This window comes from Gymnogyps californianus, chromosome 1 (genome assembly GCF_018139145.2).
Source record: "Gymnogyps californianus isolate 813 chromosome 1, ASM1813914v2, whole genome shotgun sequence".
NCBI lineage: Eukaryota > Metazoa > Chordata > Aves > Accipitriformes > Cathartidae > Gymnogyps > Gymnogyps californianus.
In genome coordinates this window covers 1,622,722-1,641,503 of record NC_059471.1, presented here as the reverse complement: position 1 = coordinate 1,641,503, position 18,782 = coordinate 1,622,722, and the positions used below count along the sequence as shown (strand labels likewise).

Genomic DNA, 18,782 nt, shown 5'->3' with positions numbered 1-18,782 from the left:
CATTTCCATACTTCAGGGCTCCTCTGTTCTCTATAAAGGACTGAAGCTAAGCACCTTTTTGGCATTATTAACCCACGATATAGCGATGGACTTCATTGCCCTGAAAACCACAATGCCAATAACAAAGTATTCAAGCAATTATTACCAAAAAAAAAAAAAAAAAAGAAAAGAATCACTCCTTTCATAAAAATGAATAGAATATACTATTTTATATAGACCGAAAAAATAACGCCGCCTTACATTTCACAACCTTGCGCTCTCTGCCTTCAGGCTACAGATGTTGCACGCTGACATCCCCCCCTCTCATCAAACCCGGGCCATTTTTAAACCCCTGGCACAGGGGAGCGGGACGGGGCAGACGGCCGTAACTCGGCCCTTCCCATCCCACGAAGTTGCTGGCGGGCTCGTTAATATTCCCCTATATTGCTCCCGCCACCGTCGTCGTCGTCGTCCCCACGTGCCCCTCTCGATATTTTCGGTGGGTACGCCGTGAAGCGGCGGCATCCCCCATCTCCGGGGTGCACCCACATCCCCGAGCCCCACACCGACATCTCCTGAGGGTTGAGAGCTGGACACGCAGAAGAAAATCACCCGTGAGCCTGGTCGCTCCATTTCCCTTCTGCCACACGAAGAGAAAGGTGAAACTTGGCTTGGACCCGCCGGTGGTGGCTCCTCGGCGGGCTCTCCCTGGACCCCAAGCACCCCAAAGGGCGGCTGGTGAGGTGAACCGAGGCTTCCCCCTGACCCCCCCCGACCATCGCCGTGCCCCCCACGCCCAAACCTGGGGGGGCGTCGAGCCCACTCATTCCCCGTGGGGCTGAAGGCAAACCCCACCAGCAAGGCTTGGGGGGGGACGGGACACGACACAACAGGCTCGGGGTGGGGGGGCAACAGGCTCTGGGGGCCGGGTCTCGCCCTCCCCAGGGCGGTGGTCTCCCCTTCTGCCACGCGTGACCCTCACCCTCGAGGGGGCCACACGCAAAGCCCCGTGCTGAGAGGATGCTCCCCCCGCCACCGCCGCCCCCGGCCCTGTCCCCTCCGGGGGGGGGGGGGGGGGGGGGGCAGCTCGCAGCCACCCCCCCGCCGTTCCCTCACGCTCCCCCCCGCCGCTGTCACCCGCCGCCTCACACCCCCCGTCCGCAGTGTGTGTGTCCCCCCCCCAGCGCCGCCACTGCCGGCCGCCCTCCGGGGGTCCCCCCCTCACCTGCGGCTGCTCGGGCGGCGGCGGCGGCGGCGTCCCCTCTGCCGGTGCGGCGGCGGCGGCGGCGGCGGCAGCACGCTCCCCCTCCTCCCGCTGCCTGCTCCGCGGCTCCTGCCTCTGCCCGCAGCCGCCAGCCGGTGGGGGAGGGGGCGGCGGCGGCGGGCGGGAGGGGGGGGGGGGGGGGAGAGAGGCGGGGGGGGGAGTACCACCAGCGGGACCGTTACAGCCGCCGCGAGGACTACCGCTCCCGGCATGCCCCGCGCGCCGCCGCCGCGGCTCGGCGCCGGCCGCCTTCCGCGGGGCACGCTGGTAGTGTAGTCCGCGCGGCGGGCGGGGAGGGAGACAGGGCCCGGGCGGCCGCGGGGCACGCTGGGAGGTGTAGTGCCGGCGCGCTGCCTGCTGGGAGCTGTAGTGCGGCGGGGCCCTGCGAGGGCCGGGGGGAAACAGCAAGGTATGCCGGGAGCTGTAGTTCGGCGGGGCATGACGGGAGTTGTAGTCCGCGCGGGCTGAGGGGAGGACAGGGGCCGCGGCGGGGATCCCCACCGGGCCGTGCAAGGCGGGGCTCCGCGGGCCCCGGGGCCTGGCCCGGCTCCGGGAGGTGGCCCGCGGGCCGCCCGGCGAGTGCGGGCCCCGGTGCCTACAGCAGCCAGGCCCGCGGCGGGAGAAGAGGGGAGAGCTTCGGGGCCCGGCCTTGCCCCCCCGCCTCCTCCTCCTCCTCCTCCTGCCGCGGCCTGGCTTTGCCCCGTCCCCTCTCCTCACACCCCAAACCAGCCCCTCGCCGCCTTCCCCGCCAACAGCCCGTTCTGCTGCGTCCCCCCCCCCCAAAAAAAACCCTCCCCGCTCCCCCTCTCCGGCGCTGGCAGCAGCAGGGCGCAGACCCCAGCCCGCTCCTCCTCCTCCCTTCCCCGCTTCCCTGCCGAAACCCTTTGCCCCACGTTCGAGTTGGGGCAGCCACCCCCTCAATATTTGGGGAAAGCGGCTGCTGGCCCCGCCATGGCCCGGGGAGGGGGAAAGGGCCCTGCTCTGGGAACGCAAACGAGCGCTTTAATTTTTCATGCAGGAACGGACATGAAAAATTCACGTGAAACCTTTTAGGAGGGACCGGGAGCACCCGCCGGTGCGTGCGGCTGCAAGGTGGGTGCAAACTGCGTCGCTGCAGCTCAGCGCCCCAGTTTTAAGGCGGGAAAGGAGTATTTTGGGACAGTGCTGGTATCTGGGAGGTGGAGAATTAAATTCCTATGGGTCTTCCCAGGGACTGACACCAACAGGGGTACGTCCCTGCATCCTCTCCTCGATCCCTCACAACACTCATTGCTGGTTGAAGTCTTTTGCTTTTTGTGACGATTCGCGCTGGCAATTTTGTTTCCTGAGCGATGGATGTCGAACACCGCCCTGGGGAATGAGGGAATTGGGACGGGGTGTCCCAGGGGTGGCAAGGGTCGCACCCAAGCTGCTCGCTTCGGTTTCTCACCCCTTGGACGTGCTGGCGTGGGGGGGGGTGTTGTGAAAACCGTGTCAAAGGAAACATTTCTCCTTGCACGTTTCTCTTCATCGGTGGCGGCACGGATGGGACGTGCTCAGCCACAGCGATGCCCGATGTTGTACGGTTAAAAGGAGCCTCCAGCAGGATTTGGGGGCTCTTTAACAGCCCACCATGGGGGTTTTATCCCCCCTGCGAGCCAGGTACCGACCTGTCCCAACAGCAGATGTGTGTTAGTAAAAGAAAGAGCAAATGTTGGGGTGTCCTCACCCGTGGCTCTCCCTGGGTTCAAGCACGGGGACAGTGGGTCCGAACCCCCAGAGCTTCCGCCCATCTGCCTCCACAGCAGGAGGAGACAGGGGAGACCCACCGAGGGAGACGCTGGTTTCCTACGTCATGTGAGACGTGGGAAGGGTTTCAAAAATCCTTTGTTTCGTACCCAAAACCCAAGGCTTTGGCTAGGACGGGGGAGATCTCCACCAGGCACCGAGCCACCGCTCTGTGACAGCTTCTTGCTGTAACGACCACCCGGGTGAGACACGGACAGAGCCCAGCTGGAGGAAAAACAAACTGGTAGTTTCAAAATACGTCTCTTTTACTGAGCAGCACCCGATTGCTGTGGAAAATGGGGGGAAATCCATGATTTGGCTCTCCTGAGCGAGGGGCCGAGTCTGTTCCCACGTTGCGTCCTCTCCCTTCTTCCACCTGCGCACCTTTGCCGGCTGGAAATAACCTCCTGGCTCCTCAGGTCACCGTTTCCACCCAGTGTGCCCCAAATTTATCCCATCTAACCAAAAAAACCCCCACACACACCCAGTTTGCAAAAAATAAATAAACCAAGCCCCCCAAATCCCGCGCCAGCATCATTTTCTTCCCCAGAGGAAAGCAGAGCAATTTGGGCACGTTTTAATGGTACCACGTTCGGTTTGCAATCCCCGACGCCTGCCATTTCAGCCCGTCCATCACAAATACGTGGGCTGCGTTGATGTTTGCTCCCTGGGGGGTTTTATTTCTGCTCTCTTTTTTGTTGTTGTTGTTGTTGTTGTGTCCCTCCTCTCCTTCTTGGAATAAACTTGATGTCTTATCTGCCAGCCGACCGGGGGCTGCAGCCAAGCAGAACCCATTAGTGCAGCACTATAGATTTTCAACCCCATGAAAATCTGCTGCCATTTTAAATAGAGCATCTATTTATTTCACTCGGCGGCGTGTCCTTTTGCTGTCAAGGAGACAAATTATTCCGGTCCTGTGGCAGAGCTCATGATAACGCGGCGGAAAAGCTTTGAGAACAATTTATACCAAACTGTGGCATACGTCTACCTACAGAGGGGCAGCCCGATACTGGTGGATAGCCCGGAGTAAATCCAAATTTCAGCCCAAATCCCTTCCTAAGGGAACTTTTTTGTTAATTCATCACAGAACAAAGTATCTGGCCTGGCCCCCGATTTCCAAATGCGCGTCTCTGAAATATTTAGCGCGACCAGGATGTTTTGCAGCCCGATAACCGGCGTGGAGGGATGCGCAAGGCTGCGTGAGTGTGCCCCGGCCGATGGGGCGATTGCAATTTAACTCCTTTGTAATCAATCTGCATGCTGCTGGATTAATTTAATTCCTTCTGCTCTTCGCCACAGTAAAGCCAGCGCTGGAGGGAGGGGAGGGGAAAGGGCTTTACATTGAAAAAGCCTACTGGAATAGATGAGGGGTTTTTGTATTAAGGGCTGCCATATACTTAATAAACATCTTTATTATCAGCCCAGCCTTCACTATAAATAACCTGACGTGTATTTTAAGCCAGCCAGCCGGCGGGGACTGCACTCCCTAAGTTGTCTCGGGCCCGACCGTTTCCAGTGCGCGAGCGGAGCCGTAGGAAATGTGCTATTTCCTTCCCCGGGCGGCAAAAAAGGCTTTGGGAGAGGCTCTGGGCTGCCACCGCAGGCTTGTCTCGATAGAAACGTATCCCTGCCCACGCGCAAATCCTGCCTGCTGTGGCTAACGCCTGCACGTTTGCCTGGGCATGCCCCACATATGTGTGTGGAGAGATATATATAAAAAATACGTAGCTATTCCTTGCTGGCCTTTATTTTGTGGAAGAAGAGGAGTGGATAAAGAGGGGTTGGGTGATTCTTGGCTCTTGATCTCCCCGAATAATTCAACCTCCCGTTTTCCCCGCAGTTCTCCAGTCTGTGATTTCCAAATCTGCCTGGGGGCCGGGGACCACGTCTCCGCCGGCTGCCGGCTGGGCGCAGGGATGCATCCCGGGCTCTCCCCGGCTCCTAACCTCCACATTTTTTTGCTCCCAATAGGTTTGCAAAGCCTCGGCTGTCTCGAGCAGGGCGAAGGGTTCCAGTAATGTGCAGCAACAACTCCAAAAGCTTTTCCAACCCTGCAGCCTTTGAGCACGTGCGACTCGAGCCCGTCTCTCTCTAGAGCCGACGATAGTTTTGCTCTTACCTCCGGCGGGAGCCAGGTTAGACCTTGATTTTCACCCAGAGGATAATTCACTCTACTCAGAAATTCAATTCAGACGAGCACTTGACTGCTCAAAGTTTGGGTTGTTCCTGATGTATGCTCCTGCCAGCGGTGTGGCCCTGGTGCTTGCTCCGGCAAGATCCCGTCGTGGTATTAAACGCCTCCTCAGACCCATTCCCAGCACCAGAGGAGGGTCCTGCATCCCCCAAGCACCTCATCTCCCCGTGCCTAGCTCCGGTCCCACCTCTGTGTGGGGCAGGAGACCCCCGGGCATCCCCTCGCTGCCCCGGGCACGGCTTTGGGGCTCCCGTTTGGGCCAAGCCCTCCCAAGGGCACTCACGCTGCTGCCACCCGTGCGTGGATTATTTACGGCTCCCGTAGCCCCGACTCGGGACCCCCTCGATTGCCCGGCTTCTCCCAACCGTGCGGCTCCTCCATCTCCGGAGGAAAAGGGGGGCTCTGGAGAGAAAGTGGGGCTTAGAGGTGCTGGATCCTGACTCCTCGGTGGGTCGCGGCTGGATCAACCATGGGCATCACCGGTGGCACCAGCCTGACAGCATCCCGGCCGCGCCGGCACCAGGCATCTGCTTTTTGGGGCTAAATCGCTAAAAAGCGACATTTCCCCCCGGCCTGGTACCTTAGGATGCTTCTACCCAGCCGAGCCCCCCCCCGCCCCGGCCCTTCCCGCTCCTGCCCGCCCCTGCCGGTACCGGACTACAGCTCCCGGCGGGCCGTGCGGGCGGGCAGGGCCGGGCAGGGCCGGGCAGCGGGAGCGGAGCGCAGCGCTGCCCGCAGCGGGGACCCGCCGCGCCGCCTCCTCCCGGTGAGGGATGCGGGGGGCGGCTCCGGGGGGCTGGGGAGGGGGGGGGGGGCTCCGGGATGGGGGGAAGACGGGGAGGGGGTGGGGGGGGTGCGACTACCGGGGGATGCGGGGTACCGGGGGATGGGGGGTACCTGGATGTGGGTAGCAGGGGGTGCCAGGACTGAGGGATGTGGGTACCAGAGGGATGCAGAAAGGGGGTGCCCCAAAACGTGGGTACAGGGGGAAAAAGATGCCAGGGGCTGCGGGTACCAGGAGATGTGGGTACAGGAGGATGAGGGCACCAGATGGGGGGGGGGGGGGGCTGCAAATGCAGGGGAACGAGGGTGCCACGGGGATGCGAGTACTGAGGGATGGGGGTACCAGGGGATGGGGGTACCTGCGGGGTGCGAGGACAGGAGGGCAAGGGTGCCAGGGGCTGCAGGTTCCCAGGGGCTGTGGTACCAGGGGGATGCAGGTACCAGGGGACGCGGGTGCCGGGGGATGCAGGTACCAGGGGGATGTGGGTGCTGGGGCTGCGGACTCCAGGGCGATGTGGATACCCGGGGATTTGGGCACTGGGTGACGCAGGTACCAAGGCACAGAGGTACTGGGTGGGGGTCTGTGTCTCGGCGTACCCCCAAACCAGGAGGGGACCCAGCCAGGCGGTCCTGGAGGCTGTCCTGGGGTGCTGAGTCCCCATCATCGGGTCGCTTGGGTCCCTGGTTGATGGGTGGATGGGGGGGGGGCTGCGGCCAGGGAACCGCTCCTGCCTGGCCCTGGGGTGTTGGCGCTGCTTGGGGACCCAGGGAGCGATGACTTCATGGCCTTGTTAAGGACTAATTTCCATCCAGGCAGGGAAAATAAACAAGCGTGGCTGTCGTTGGCCGTGGAAAGTTACTGGGGCCGTGGGGAGTTACTGCCTGTTTTCATACGTGGCCCGGATTTCTCCACTTACCTCCACAGGATGATAATCCCTAAATCCCAATGAGATTAAAGGCAGAAGGAAAGGTGGCTGGAGTTCTCCTCCCTGCCTTCACGACGTTTCCCAGATGACGAAATCCCTTGTCTGTCTAACCCTGATTAACCCATGCGCTCGGTTCATTCCCCCCCCCAAAAAGGGGCAACGAGGGTGAATCCCCATCCCACTTCGCTCCCGGAGCCGCAGGGAAAAGCCGCAGGCGAGGCAGGAGCTGCTATTTTAACCCCATTACTTTTCCCGTGCCAGCAGGTCCGGAAAACCCTCCCGCAGCCATGGCGCTGGTGAAGAGCGGTTGGCTTTGGCGGCAGAGTAAGTGCGACCCTTGAGCTTTCCAGGTTGGGAGGTCCCCAAAAAAAACCCAGAGAGGTTTTGGCTACGGGATGCCGGGAGGAGGCACGGGGCGGGAACGGGCCCTGACCCGGGCGGTTAATCCATGGCAGCGAGGAAATCATGGCTCAGCCGCTCACGGATTTACATAAGAGGAGAGAAGGGCCGTCTGCCATGAAAACAGACGCGCAGCTCCACATCCGGGGCTGGATCTGGTCCCGCGCGCACAGCGGGGCAGCACCACGATGCCCTGATGGCTTTTTTGGCAGCCCTTTTTAATTTAAAGCCACCTGGTCACGCTGCCCCAGATGCTCACGCCAGGCACGGGTGCCCTGCGGGATGCAGCGGCTCTTGCAGGGCGTGCTGGGATCCGGCTGCAAATTTAGGGAACTGCGTTGAGTCTCGTGAGCGTGCTTGGCCGTATCCCACCGGGCTCGCTGGGGTCCTTCACCTCCTCCCCATCCCGTCAGGCTCCATCCTGCGCCGCTGGAAGAGAAACTGGTTCGTCCTCTACCTGGACGGCAGCTTGGTTTACTACCACGACGAGACGCAGCGCGACATGGACGGCCGGATCCACGTCAAATACAGCTGCCGGGATGTGAGGACTGGCCGCGAGTGCAGAGGTGAGCAACGCCCCGCGTCCCCAACCCCATCCCGTGCGGGGCTCTCCACGGAGCTGTAACCCTTTTAAAACGATGCTCTGCTTGTGCACGTCTAGGATACCCCCAAAATAATCCAGGCTGCCGAATTCACCCCCTTCCCAGCTCCCAGCCAGCGCCAGGCCATCCCCAACGAGATGCATGGTGCATCTTCTCTTCTGTTGCTTTTCCACGAGGAAGGGAGGAGAAACTCTCCTCCTGGTTTGTGCTTGTTCAAAACACGATCCCACGGCCCTGACTCATCCCTCGCCGTCTCGCACAAACAAGGAGAACAAAACAGCAGCTCGCCTCGGCCCCGGCAGCCCACGGCCGCCGCACAAAGCGCCTTTCTTGGGCTGCGAGCGGCGGTGGCGGCGGCGGCGAAGCCGGGATGCCACGGTGGGAGCACGAACCCAAAGGTTTATGCTCACCGGAGGGTCCCGCCGAGCTTTGAGGCTGGGGGAAGATGCGCAAGCCTCGTGGATTTAAGATTTTGTTCTTGCTCGAGCTCACGATCCAACTCCAGCGGTGAGCATCTCACGTTTCGACAAAATTGGGGTGCTTGCTGCCATCTGGCAAATTGAATTCAAACCCCTCCCTCAAGTCCCTCGGCCTCGTGCCCTCGATCAGATTTTGGGCAATTTTCCGTCCTTCCATTTTCTTTCTGCCGTGGGGGCGGAAGGTCCTGCTCGCCAGCTCTTCGCTCGTGTTGCCTTTTAACCTTTGAGATCCCCACCCTATCTTGCAAGCGGAGACGGAGCCGAAATCAAACCCGAATTGCGAGCATGGCGTCCCAGCGGTTTTTTAATGGTTGCAGCCGTTAGTGGCACGCGGCGGGGGGGGCTGCTGGTGCCAGGGATAATTTGGACCCCCGAGAGGGTCGGTGGGCAGATGGGGAGGGTCTCCGGGGCTTCTCTTTCGCTGAGGCCAGATCCTGCCCCTTCCGCTTCCAGACGTGCAGCCGCCTGAGGGAAGGAGCCGCGACTGCCTGCTGACTGTCGTGCTGCGGGACGGCTCCAAGACGACGCTGTGCGCCGAGAGCGAAGACGATGCCGTGTAAGCCGAAATCCCGCCGCGGCGGCACCGAAATCCCCTTGGCGGCTTTTTCATCCCAATTATCCGAGCCCAGAAAGAGCCCCGTCCCGCTCCCACTACGTCCCACCCGTGGCTAACGCCCCACAGAGCCCCTGTTTTCTCAAACACCCGCGTTCGCTCGCAGGGCGATAGGCGCAGGCGGAGATTTGGGTTTCCTGCTGAATAATTCAGAGCCAAAAGCAGCTATTTTTAAGCAGTCGGTCTCCTGCGGGGCGGGTTTCCCTCTCAGATGAGAAATCACCTCTTGGCCTGACCGAGGATCACTGGGGAAGGGTTTTCATCGGTATTCAGCAATAAATAGTGCGAAAGCGAAGTCCTTATTGGCTTAAGACCATGCCCAGCAGGAGGAAACACCCACTGTTAGCACTGTTCCCCTTCTATTTATTTCTATAAAAATTAAGAAATATTTTTTTTAATAAAAATTGGATTTTTTTAATAAAAATTCAAAAAAATTATAAAAAATAAAAAGTGGGAAACCTTCAGCTGAACTTAGATGGAGGGAGCTGTTCAGCCATGGCCAAGCTGAGCTTGATCAACTGAGCTTGAGCCCAGCTGAATGGAAATCCATCCGTTACCCGCCTTTTCCCCCCAATTTAGATGCCATTTTCCTGGCTGCCCTTGTTTGAGCCGGGGCCGTTCCCAGGGAGAGCGTTTAAGCCCTGTGCCCATCCCCGTGGCGCTGGGTACCTCCCGGCACCCTCCCATCCCCACCTATTAGCCCAGCGCTGGCTAACAGGGAACTAAAGATTAGTGCCAGCCCCGCGGCCGCATCCAGGTCACCGGGGGGAAGGAAGGGGGACGCGTGTGCCCAGCGGAGCTGCTGTCCCGCCAGGCGGCCCCAGGGGGACGATTCCCACCCCCCCAGCACACCCCAAAACCGGGTCCCTCTGTTTTGTTTGCAGCGCTTGGAAGATGGCCGTGCTGGAGGCTAAATCCACGCCGGTGAGGCTTCATCCCTCAAAGCGAGGGGCACCGTCCCGGCACGGCCTTCGGGCAGGGTGTGGGTGGAGGTTACACCAACCCCAGCCCCCCCCGGGGCTGATGCTGAGCTCGGGGTGCCCCCCCCCCGAGACCCTGCGCCCATCGGGCAGCCTTGGGGTGGCCCCTCGAGACCCTGCGCCCATCGGGCAGCCTCAGGGCACAGGGAGTAAAACCCCTGGAGCCAGACGGGGAAGAAGGTCGAGGAGAAGTGGCAGCGATAGAGCAGCCTGCTCGTGACGCCACCGACGGAAGATGACGGAGCTGAGGGTGACCCTGTTCAGTGGTCTGGGGTGACAGGGGCAGAGTTAAGGTGATGGGGACACAGTTAAGGTGCTGGGGGACACAGTTATGGTGACAGGGGACACAGTTAAAGGGAATGGGGGCAGAGTTAAGGTGATGGGACACAGGGTGATTAGGTGGGCAGAGTTAAGGTGACGGGGGACACAGGGTTATGGGGACACAGTTAAGGTGATGAGGGACACAGTTAAGGGGAATGCAGGCAGAATTGAGGTGATCGGACACAGTTAAGGTGACAGGGACAGAATTTAAGGTGACGGGGGCACGGTTAAGGTGATGGGGGCAGAGTTAAGGTGACAGGGGGGACAGTTCAGGTGACCTGAGCACAGGTAGGTGATTCGGGTGCTTGAGGAAAGGCTGCCCCTGGCATTTGGGACACTCTGGGCCCCCCTTGCAGCAGTGCAGGGGAACCCAAGCCATTCAGGCCCCGTCACACACGGGGGAAACTGAGGCACCGCACCGGCACGGCCACACCGGCCGGGTTGCGGCTCCGCTGTGCCCCGTGCAGCCCCGGTCTGGGAACCAGCCTGACGCCGCGCTCCCGCTGCTCCCAGGTGCACGTCTACGACCCCTACGACGACGACTACTACCAGACGGTGCCCCTCGACTCCCACCAGACCGCCTACATCAGCTCCGGCCACTACGGCCACCAGTCCGGAGGTGGGTGACCCCATCCGGTGACCGCATCCTGATTCACCCCGTCCCTCCCCAATGTTCGTTTGATGCTTCGCCTTATTACCAGCCGGGGGATGCTTAATTTGGCCGGGGGGTGTGTGTGGGCGGGGGTGTCACAGCTCCCCCCTCAGCACACGGATCCCCCGAGCGATGGTTTTGCAGTTTGGGGATCGATGCCCGGCTCTGGGAACCGGTGGGCTGAGACCTGGCAAACTCAGTGCACAGCGGCACATTCAAGGTGGGGGCTGTTTGGGCATGCTGGAAGGAGCCGCGGCTACGCAGGGGACAGGGGTGACAGCCAAAAATGGGGGTGTCCCCCCCCTCCATCCCACTCCAGCGGCACCCCTTGGGGGAAGCGGTGCCCCTCCGTTGGCATCGCGGTGGGGGGGGGTGCCAGGAGGACGGTGTCCCCTCGCCACCCACCAGCTCACCCCCCCCCTTTTTGCCTTGCAGCTCCCGGGGTGACCCACGTCATCGTGCGCGAGGATCCCTACCGGGTCTCCGGGGATCAGATGGCCTTGGGGCTGCTGGCGGGGGCCGCCACCGGCGCTGCCCTGGGCTCCTTCATGTGGATGCCGTGCTGGTTTTAGCAGCCCCGCGCTCTCCTCCCGCAAGATGCGGGGGCCCCCCTTCCCCATGCTGGGTCGCAGCCCCCCGACACGGCCCCCATTGCCTCCCCAGCCTGGTTTAACTCACCCCTGGCTTGGTACCCGCCCTGAGCCACCCTCGGTCTCCCAAAACCATCCTGCTCGGCACCCTGCACCCTGGGGACAGAGATCCAGCCCCAAACTCATCCCGTAACCTCCTCCCAGCCCCGGCTTTTGCATTAAATAACCCCCACGTGCTTCAGAGACCCCCCCCCCAAAACCCCACAGCGCCCGATTCCCATCCGCAAAGGGCCTGGGGAGCTGCCGGGGCCGTCGGCAGAGGGGAGGGCGCAGTGTCCCAGCCCCGAAACCCGCCTCAATTCCCCACCCCAAATCTCCGCGGGGAGCTGGCTGCAGAAATACCCAGGGGTTTTTGGACTGAGGGGGAGTTATTTGGGGGAAGGTGGCTGAATTTTTTTTTTTTTGCAGCCCCGGCTTGGCCAGGTGAAGCCCACAGCACCGCTGCTTTTTAAGGGGTTTTGGGTTTTTTTTTTTTTTGGAGGGAGGCTCCAGCACCGGAGCGGGAGCGCATGCTGAGATGAGAGGCAACCCCAGGGATGCTCCAGAGACAGGTTAGATTAAAGATTAAGGGGGCTGAAAACCTTTGCAGGATTTCCCCCCGCTTCCAGCTTCGCACCGGTCCCCCGCGCCTGGCCAAGCTAGAGAAATGGTGCGAAACTCCCTGGGAATTGGGGCTAAACCCCTGGGAATTGGGCTGGGAAGAGCCCTGGGAATATCACAGCTTCCCCAGCCAAGCGGCGGTCACTGCGGGAGGGACGCGCAGCACCTCGAGTTTCACCCTGATTTTTGGGAGGGGGAGAAATCACCTGGGGACAAGAGCAGCTCTCCCTGGGGATCAGGGACCCTTTCTGGCAGCCAAGCTGGGATCTTCGAAGCAGGGATTTGGGATTGAGTTGGGACACACACACACACACACACACACACACACACACGGTCCCTTTGGGTGGCCCTGAGGCCAGGGGACAAGCAGCAGCTCACATGTTTGGGCAGCACCAGGCAGACGTCGTGGAGGGAAGGGGGAGAGGCGCAGCTGCCGAGCGTCGCCCTTAGAGGCACGATTTTATCCTGGAGACACCATCGATATTAAACAAATTCAAGAATTACAAAGAAAAACCACAGCTAGATTTAAAAAAACAAAAAAAACCAAACAAAAAAACAAACAAAAAACCCAGTGACACCAGCACCCCAGCCCGCTCTTGCCGTTAAAGCCCCGGATCGGTTTGTCCCTGCGCCCGACGGGGGATCGGGATATCCCAAAACACCGTCCTCATCCTCCCCCCGGCCTCCCTTGCCTCGCTGCTGCTGCAAACCCGCTCCCGTCAGCTGCATCGATTTTTGGAGAGAGAAGAAAAGGAGGGGGGGGGAAGCAAAGCTATCCGCAGTCTAATAAAGGCAGCGAAAAAATGAGACGCAGCCTGCGGGTGAGTGAGGATGAGGAGGGGGCTGCTCATCCTCACCGATCTCCAGGGGGTGGGAAGGTTTGGGTTCCCCTCGAGAGCTGCGCGTGGATGTCACCGGCTCCCCCGTCTCCTCCCGCGCCCCTTTTCCTCGCTCCCTTTTTCAACCGGGAGCTGCGAGGGCAGCTCGAGGGGAGGGACGGGCTACTGGAAAGCTCAAAACCACCCTCTGCCGCTCGCAAAAACGGGGCTCGAGCAAACCTCGCAGCAGCCAGGCGCGGCCCCCGGCACCGCAGGCTCGGGGGGGTCCCCGCTCGCAGCCTCTGAACGCGCCACGACGGCCCCGAACAGACGCAGAAGGGCAGAAGCTGCCCCAGAAATCCCGCTCCCCGCGGCTCCGTCGCGGTGCCAGAGAACCGCCATCGCGCGCGCTGGCAGAGCGGCTCCTGCCTTCGCATCCCAAATTCAGACCCTGCGGGATGAGCCGTCTCCGTTCGGGAAGGGACCGGTGCAGCGAAGGGCCCTGCCAGCCCCGTTTTAAGCCTCGAGATGACTTAAAAGCGTGACTGGCTCTGTTTCGTTTGCACATCATCGAAGCCGAGGTTGGCCTGCCCCCTGCTTTTAGAAAAAAATGTAGCATTTTCTAAGCCAGGGGTTGAGGCTTCCCCCCCCGCCCCGGCCCCTCCATCGCTGCCTTTATCCCAGCACGCAAACCCCAGCTTTCACGGGATGGAGAGGAGAAGGATCCGGCCCCGTACACCCCTCTGCGCCCTCCTCCCTTCTCCTGGTTGCCAGCCCAGGTCCCGCACACGGCACACGCTCACCTTTACGTCTCCGTGCTCTTTTCCGCCGCCAATCCCCGGCGACCCCCACGGTTATTCCTGCTGCAACGGGGGCGGGGAAGGGGGGGAACAGAGAAATGAAACGACAAACCCACGGCTGCTTGGAGGATGCACGTCAGATGGGAGACGAGCTGCGCGGAGGCTGAACAGCGCTTGGCCCCGCTCCCTTCCTGGATCCACAACTTGGCCCCGTCTAACGCGGGGAGGGCTGCTGTCCCGCTTTCTGACTTATTTTCCGCCGTCACCTCCACCTCAACCTGTCCCTGCGGGACCAGAGGACCCTTTGCAGGGTGTCCCCCACCCTGACCCCAAAGGCAGGGCTTTGGGAGCAACAGCTCTCTCCTCCACGTGGCTGGGAACAAGCCGGGGAGCAGGACCCGCTGCAGGGCAGAGGGATGGGGCGGCCCTGCCAGCCGGGGACGGCATCCATCTCCCGTCCCCACCACCAAGTCCCAAGGTATCAGGGTACGGAGGGCCCGAGTCTGGTTCGACTCCGGGGCTGAACCAGCCCCAGGCTGGCGCCGCCACCAATTAGCACCGACGGAGACTCCCCGGTGCCGTCCCATCCGCCGGGAAGCGGAGCAGCTCAGCCGGCTGCTAACGAAGCAGCCTGGGATGCGGAGCACCCCCCTGGGAGGTTGAACCCAGCTCCGGTGGGAATAAAGCATCCGAGTCTCAGCAGCATAACCTGGGGGTGCAAGACGGTTTGGGCTGGGCAGGGAAGAGGCGGTTGTAGGGACTCGCCAAGCGGAGGGACATCCCCTAAACCCTCTTTTCTCAGGGACTTCAGCCGGCCCGGGAGCTGGCAGATCTGGGAAAAGCCGGAGCTTTTCCTGGGCAAGCCCGTCTCCAGCGCCGGGCCAGGAGCCGCTAGCAGGCGTTTACCACACAAGGTGCATAACCCAAGGGTGAGACACGCCTGGAGATGGAAACATCTGGAAACGCTTCACCAAGAGCGAAACAACCTGGAAATCGACGCTCCCTTCCGCGCCACGTCGAGCTGCGGACCTGCAAAAGCTCCTTTTTTCCCAGCTCCGACAGAATCCCACGCTCCCCACCCCTGCGGTACCTGAACATCCCAGGGCTGATCCTGCTTCTCTCCTACCGAGCGCGGCTGTGCCGGTCTCCCGAAGACCCGGGGACACCGAAGTGATCCAGGCAAAGCCACCGAGAAGGGCAGCGGCGGACCAGCACGTGCCTCCAGCAGCGATTCCTGGGGTCCCTCGCGCTGTCGGCGGGAGCAGCTGACGGCAGCCGGACCCTTCGCTAGGAAGCTAAACGAAGGAGCAATGAAATAGGTTAAAAATAAATTTGGAAGCACAAACAACAGAAACCATCGTCCGCAAAACCACCTGGCTTGGTTTCCGTTCCGCTCAGGTCTTTGCCCGCAGGAGAGGGGCTTTCCCGGGGGCCTTTGGTGCCGACTGGGACCGAGGCTGCGCAGGACCAGAAGGACAAGAAGTGCCGAAAAACAGAAATTAGAGTTGACCCACTCCGTTCATACTCAAATAGAGACTCGCACGACCCCTCTTCTCCCAGGAGCGAGAGCTGCCGAAGCCCCAAACCCCGGCTGAAGCCCAGAACAACTCAAAAAACCTCTCCCAAACGAGGATTAACGTGGCAGGACCAGGCTCAAGAGGTTAACGTCCAAGCATGCCCACCAACAGCCTTATAAGATTCGTCCCCGAATGTCCCAGCAAAGAAATCAGCTGGAGGCCGCTTGACCCTCACTGCGACCAAAAACCACTTCTCCGGAAATAAAGCAGCTGCATCGCGGGCCGCTACGCCTCGGCAAATGTCAGGATCGAGCCTCGAATTTCCACCCGTCCCCTCTTCCCGAGCTCAGATAGAAGCGGGAAAGGTCAGTGCCAAGTCCACCGCCAGCCCCGGGAGCATCGCTAAACACCATTTTCTCCTTCCAACCCCCTGTATCCGAGGACACGCAGCACCGCGGATGGGCCGATTGGCTGTGCAGTGGGGGATACAGAGCGATTTCAGTGCTTTAATTAGCGGTGACTTTAATCAAGCCTTTTAACACAATCCTCGTTCCAGACGCGCTCTCCGGGCGGCCGACAGCAAACGCTCGAAATGGCTTTAATTTATACCCAAAACCTCGGAAACAGGTGGCAAGCCTGGAAGATTCGACTTGGAAACGGCACTCGCGGAGAGCCTCCTCCCTCCGAACCCAGCAGGGCAAAGCCAGCGGGCAGCAGGAGCATCACCCAGCTGCCTCCACCCCCAGCTGCCTTCAGCCCTGCCCTACTCCTCATCCTCCAGGGAAAACGGCAGAGCTGCTCAGGGCATTGCAATTGAGCTGGCGTTTTAACTGCCCGACACGCCTGAGCCAGGCGTTTACGGCGTCAGTCTGGGCAGTCGGTTACGTTCAGCCGCTACAAGAGGATCCCAAATACTTTATAAAAAGCCGTGTTGGATTTGGGCGCGCGCTCAGAGCAGGGTGGGGAAGGGAAAGGTGGTTAAAGAGGGGGGAAAAACAAACAAAGAAAAGAAAAGAAAGGTCCTTTTGCAAATCGATGAAAAACCAAGCCCAGCAAGCCTGGAAACCCCAGCTCAGGCAACGACGGAGCGGCAGAGGAGGAGGCTGAGCACCGAGCGCTACGGCAGCGCAGATGGGAGAGGCTGTTTTGAGGTCCGGGCGTTTGCAGCTGCTTTCCCGACTGCGGGAGCATCGGCAGCCTCTGCCGCAGCCCCGTTGCAGGCAGCACGGCGAGAAGCAGCCTGCCCACCCCCCATTTATCTTCCTTTCGGGGCTGGTACATGCCCAGCATGGAAAAAGGTGCTGCTGCATCAGGTAGAGCCCTCTCACCATCTAATTTACTGCGGATTTGGGCGCTGGAAGCAAAACCGACGCTGTGGAGTGAGGGGACAGCGTCGGCTGCTGCAGCAGCTCTGCAGACGCTGCTAGGAGGATGCTGCGGCTCCTCCAGCCGGGCAAAATCGGAGCTGACCCTTCCAGCGGAGCAGACAAAGAAGCCATCAGCAAACGCCAGCACGAGGCACTCTCTAATCCGAGCCAGACACTCCCTATCTGACTTCATAGCTAACAAAAACCAGTGCCACAGCAAGGCTGGGAGCAGCGAGCTCGACCCGCTGCAGCCACGAGCTAGCAGCCAGGACGGGGATCCTACAGCCGGAGCTGACGGGTGCCCCCAGACCATGCCTTGCTCAGCAGCAGCAGCCCCTTCCCTGCAGTTTAATCCGGCCCCCTTTTATAGGTGGGAAACGGGGATAGCAGTAGTTGAGGCGACAGCCCCAAGGCTACACACAGCAGCGGCATTAAGGTAATGCGACTGCAACGGAGAGCAGCGAGGAGGAATCGAGACCATCACGGTTCAGTGCTACCCGGGAGGCAACGCCTGCTTATATTAAGTTCGGCTCCTTCCAACGATCCTAAAGCTGCTTTTGAGAGGTGAACGTGTTGTTTTCAGATGCTCCCGCCCAGGGCAGGACCCGGAGGTGCCAGGTACAAGGAACAGACATTTCCCCCCCCCCCCAGTGACAAAAGCTTTCTCCAGTGACCTGTCCCCGTACAGCCTCACCCTACGGCTGTTCCTGTATCACTAACTCCAACGCATCTCCACAGCGACGAGACTACGTTCAAGTTTCTTCCTTGTCAAATTTCACGACCGATTTATTATCGGTCCTTTTAATGTAGAAGAGCTTGAACAAGTGACACGAGGTTAGGCCGCTGGTGTTACCAGACCAAAACCAGTTAAATTTCCCTAGAATACTAGACAAGGATAACTCCGGCGAAGAGCATCTGTTACTGGTACTCACCTACCCGTCCCCGCAGCCCTCGTCTGCCATCTCCAGCAAGATGGAGGCTTAAGGAGGATCCTCCTCAAGGAAGGTGGGGTTGGTCCACCCGCGCTCACCGACTATCGCAGAGCAGGCACCCAGGGAAGCTGAAGCAGGCAGCGGTGAGGCCGCGCAAGGCGCCCGAATCACCTTTGCGAAAGGGAACGGAGGAAACGGCTGGATTTCAAGAGCGAGGAAGGACCAGAAAGGCACGGTTGCAGCAGGCAGAGGACGTGCTCTCTGTACCCGTCCTCGGGTATCACTCGTCGATCGCTGGAAACAATCGCAGAGACACCGTATAGAACCGGAGGGACAGTAAGCATACAAACTCCACCAGCTTTCCTCCAAAAAACAAAAAAACAAAAAAACAACCCCAAACCCAAAACAACTTACTCTTGCCCTTAAAAAAAGCCTCCTGCGGCACTTTGAACCCAAAAAGCGCGAGCAAGCAGCAGCAGCCTGACGCCCTGCACCCCCCGAGCCTGCGTTCTGATGGACATACTTAGAGAAGAGACCCAGAGCTTTCCAATGAGACAGGTATTTATTTAGTTCAAGCGCTAAGGATTTTTGTTGTTGTTGTTGTTGTTTCATATTATCAGAGCTGAGGTACCAGTGACATTCCAACATGAAGAAAAGGAACCTTTTTTCCCCTTATACAATTTCTTCAACTACTTGTATCAAGACAAAAAGTGAGTAATGGAATAGCTGCATAATGTACTGTACAACAATCAAGCCAGAGTGGGGAGGAGAAAAGAAACAGAGCAGAAACCTTCACTGTTTACAAAATCATCATTAAAAAAGTCTGTTCCCGTGGTTCTACTGGCCATGTCGATGGAGCAAAATAAAATTAAAACCTAAAACCTGATAGACGGATGGCGCGAGGAATTATGGTGCAAAAAAAAAATTTAAAAAAAAAATTTAAAAAAAAAAAATTAAGACCGTGTTGCTCCTGTGCTCACTTTGGAAGTGTCTTTTCTCTGGAAAACTGGGATTAGGACAGGATTGAGTCCTGTAGTCACGTTAAGCACTGACCATCAGCAAGGACATACGTTAAACATACCTGGCTGTCCTGAGCAGACCTCAGGGCCCTCCTCCTGGGGGATAAGTGCCAAACAACT

General features: G+C 59.7%; 2 protein-coding genes across 5 annotated transcripts in view; one reads left to right on the top strand and one right to left on the bottom strand.

The window, feature by feature from the left end:
• Window positions 1-1,257, bottom strand: part of FAM168A (family with sequence similarity 168 member A) — a 214,454-nt gene extending 213,197 nt beyond the window's left edge. Inside the window, exon 1 of the mRNA XM_050915401.1 lies at window positions 1,205-1,257. The gene's annotated coding sequence lies outside the window, so the exon portion shown is untranslated. The remainder of the gene's footprint in view (window positions 1-1,204) is intronic.
• PLEKHB1 (pleckstrin homology domain containing B1) lies at window positions 666-12,963 on the top strand. Of its 4 annotated transcripts, XM_050915404.1 has the most exons (9): window positions 666-717; window positions 2,262-2,335; window positions 4,982-5,145; window positions 7,178-7,237; window positions 7,726-7,878; window positions 8,847-8,949; window positions 9,891-9,930; window positions 10,821-10,926; window positions 11,395-12,963. In XM_050915404.1, the coding sequence occupies exons 4-9, from the start codon at window positions 7,201-7,203 to the stop codon at window positions 11,529-11,531; spliced, it is 576 nt and encodes a 191-aa protein (XP_050771361.1). In that variant the 5' UTR covers window positions 666-717; window positions 2,262-2,335; window positions 4,982-5,145; window positions 7,178-7,200; the 3' UTR covers window positions 11,532-12,963. The 4 variants fall into 4 exon arrangements, with proteins under 4 accessions (XP_050771361.1, XP_050771360.1, XP_050771362.1 ...); XM_050915403.1 differs by lacking the exon at window positions 666-717 and having other exon boundaries at window positions 2,062-2,335; XM_050915405.1 differs by lacking the exon at window positions 666-717 and having other exon boundaries at window positions 2,062-2,335; window positions 7,175-7,237.
• Window positions 12,964-18,782: the final 5,819 nt, after the last annotated feature.

Bases quoted from the DNA above. Each gene is read 5' to 3' on its own strand.
- PLEKHB1 (XM_050915404.1), top strand. From the start codon at position 7,201: ATGGCGCTGGTGAAGAGCGGTTGGCTTTGGCGGCAGA. The intron at 9,931-10,820 runs GTGAGGCTTCAT...CGCTGCTCCCAG, and splicing joins TGGAGGCTAAATCCACGCCG to GTGCACGTCTACGACCCCTA. The intron at 10,927-11,394 runs GTGGGTGACCCC...TTTGCCTTGCAG, and splicing joins CTACGGCCACCAGTCCGGAG to CTCCCGGGGTGACCCACGTC.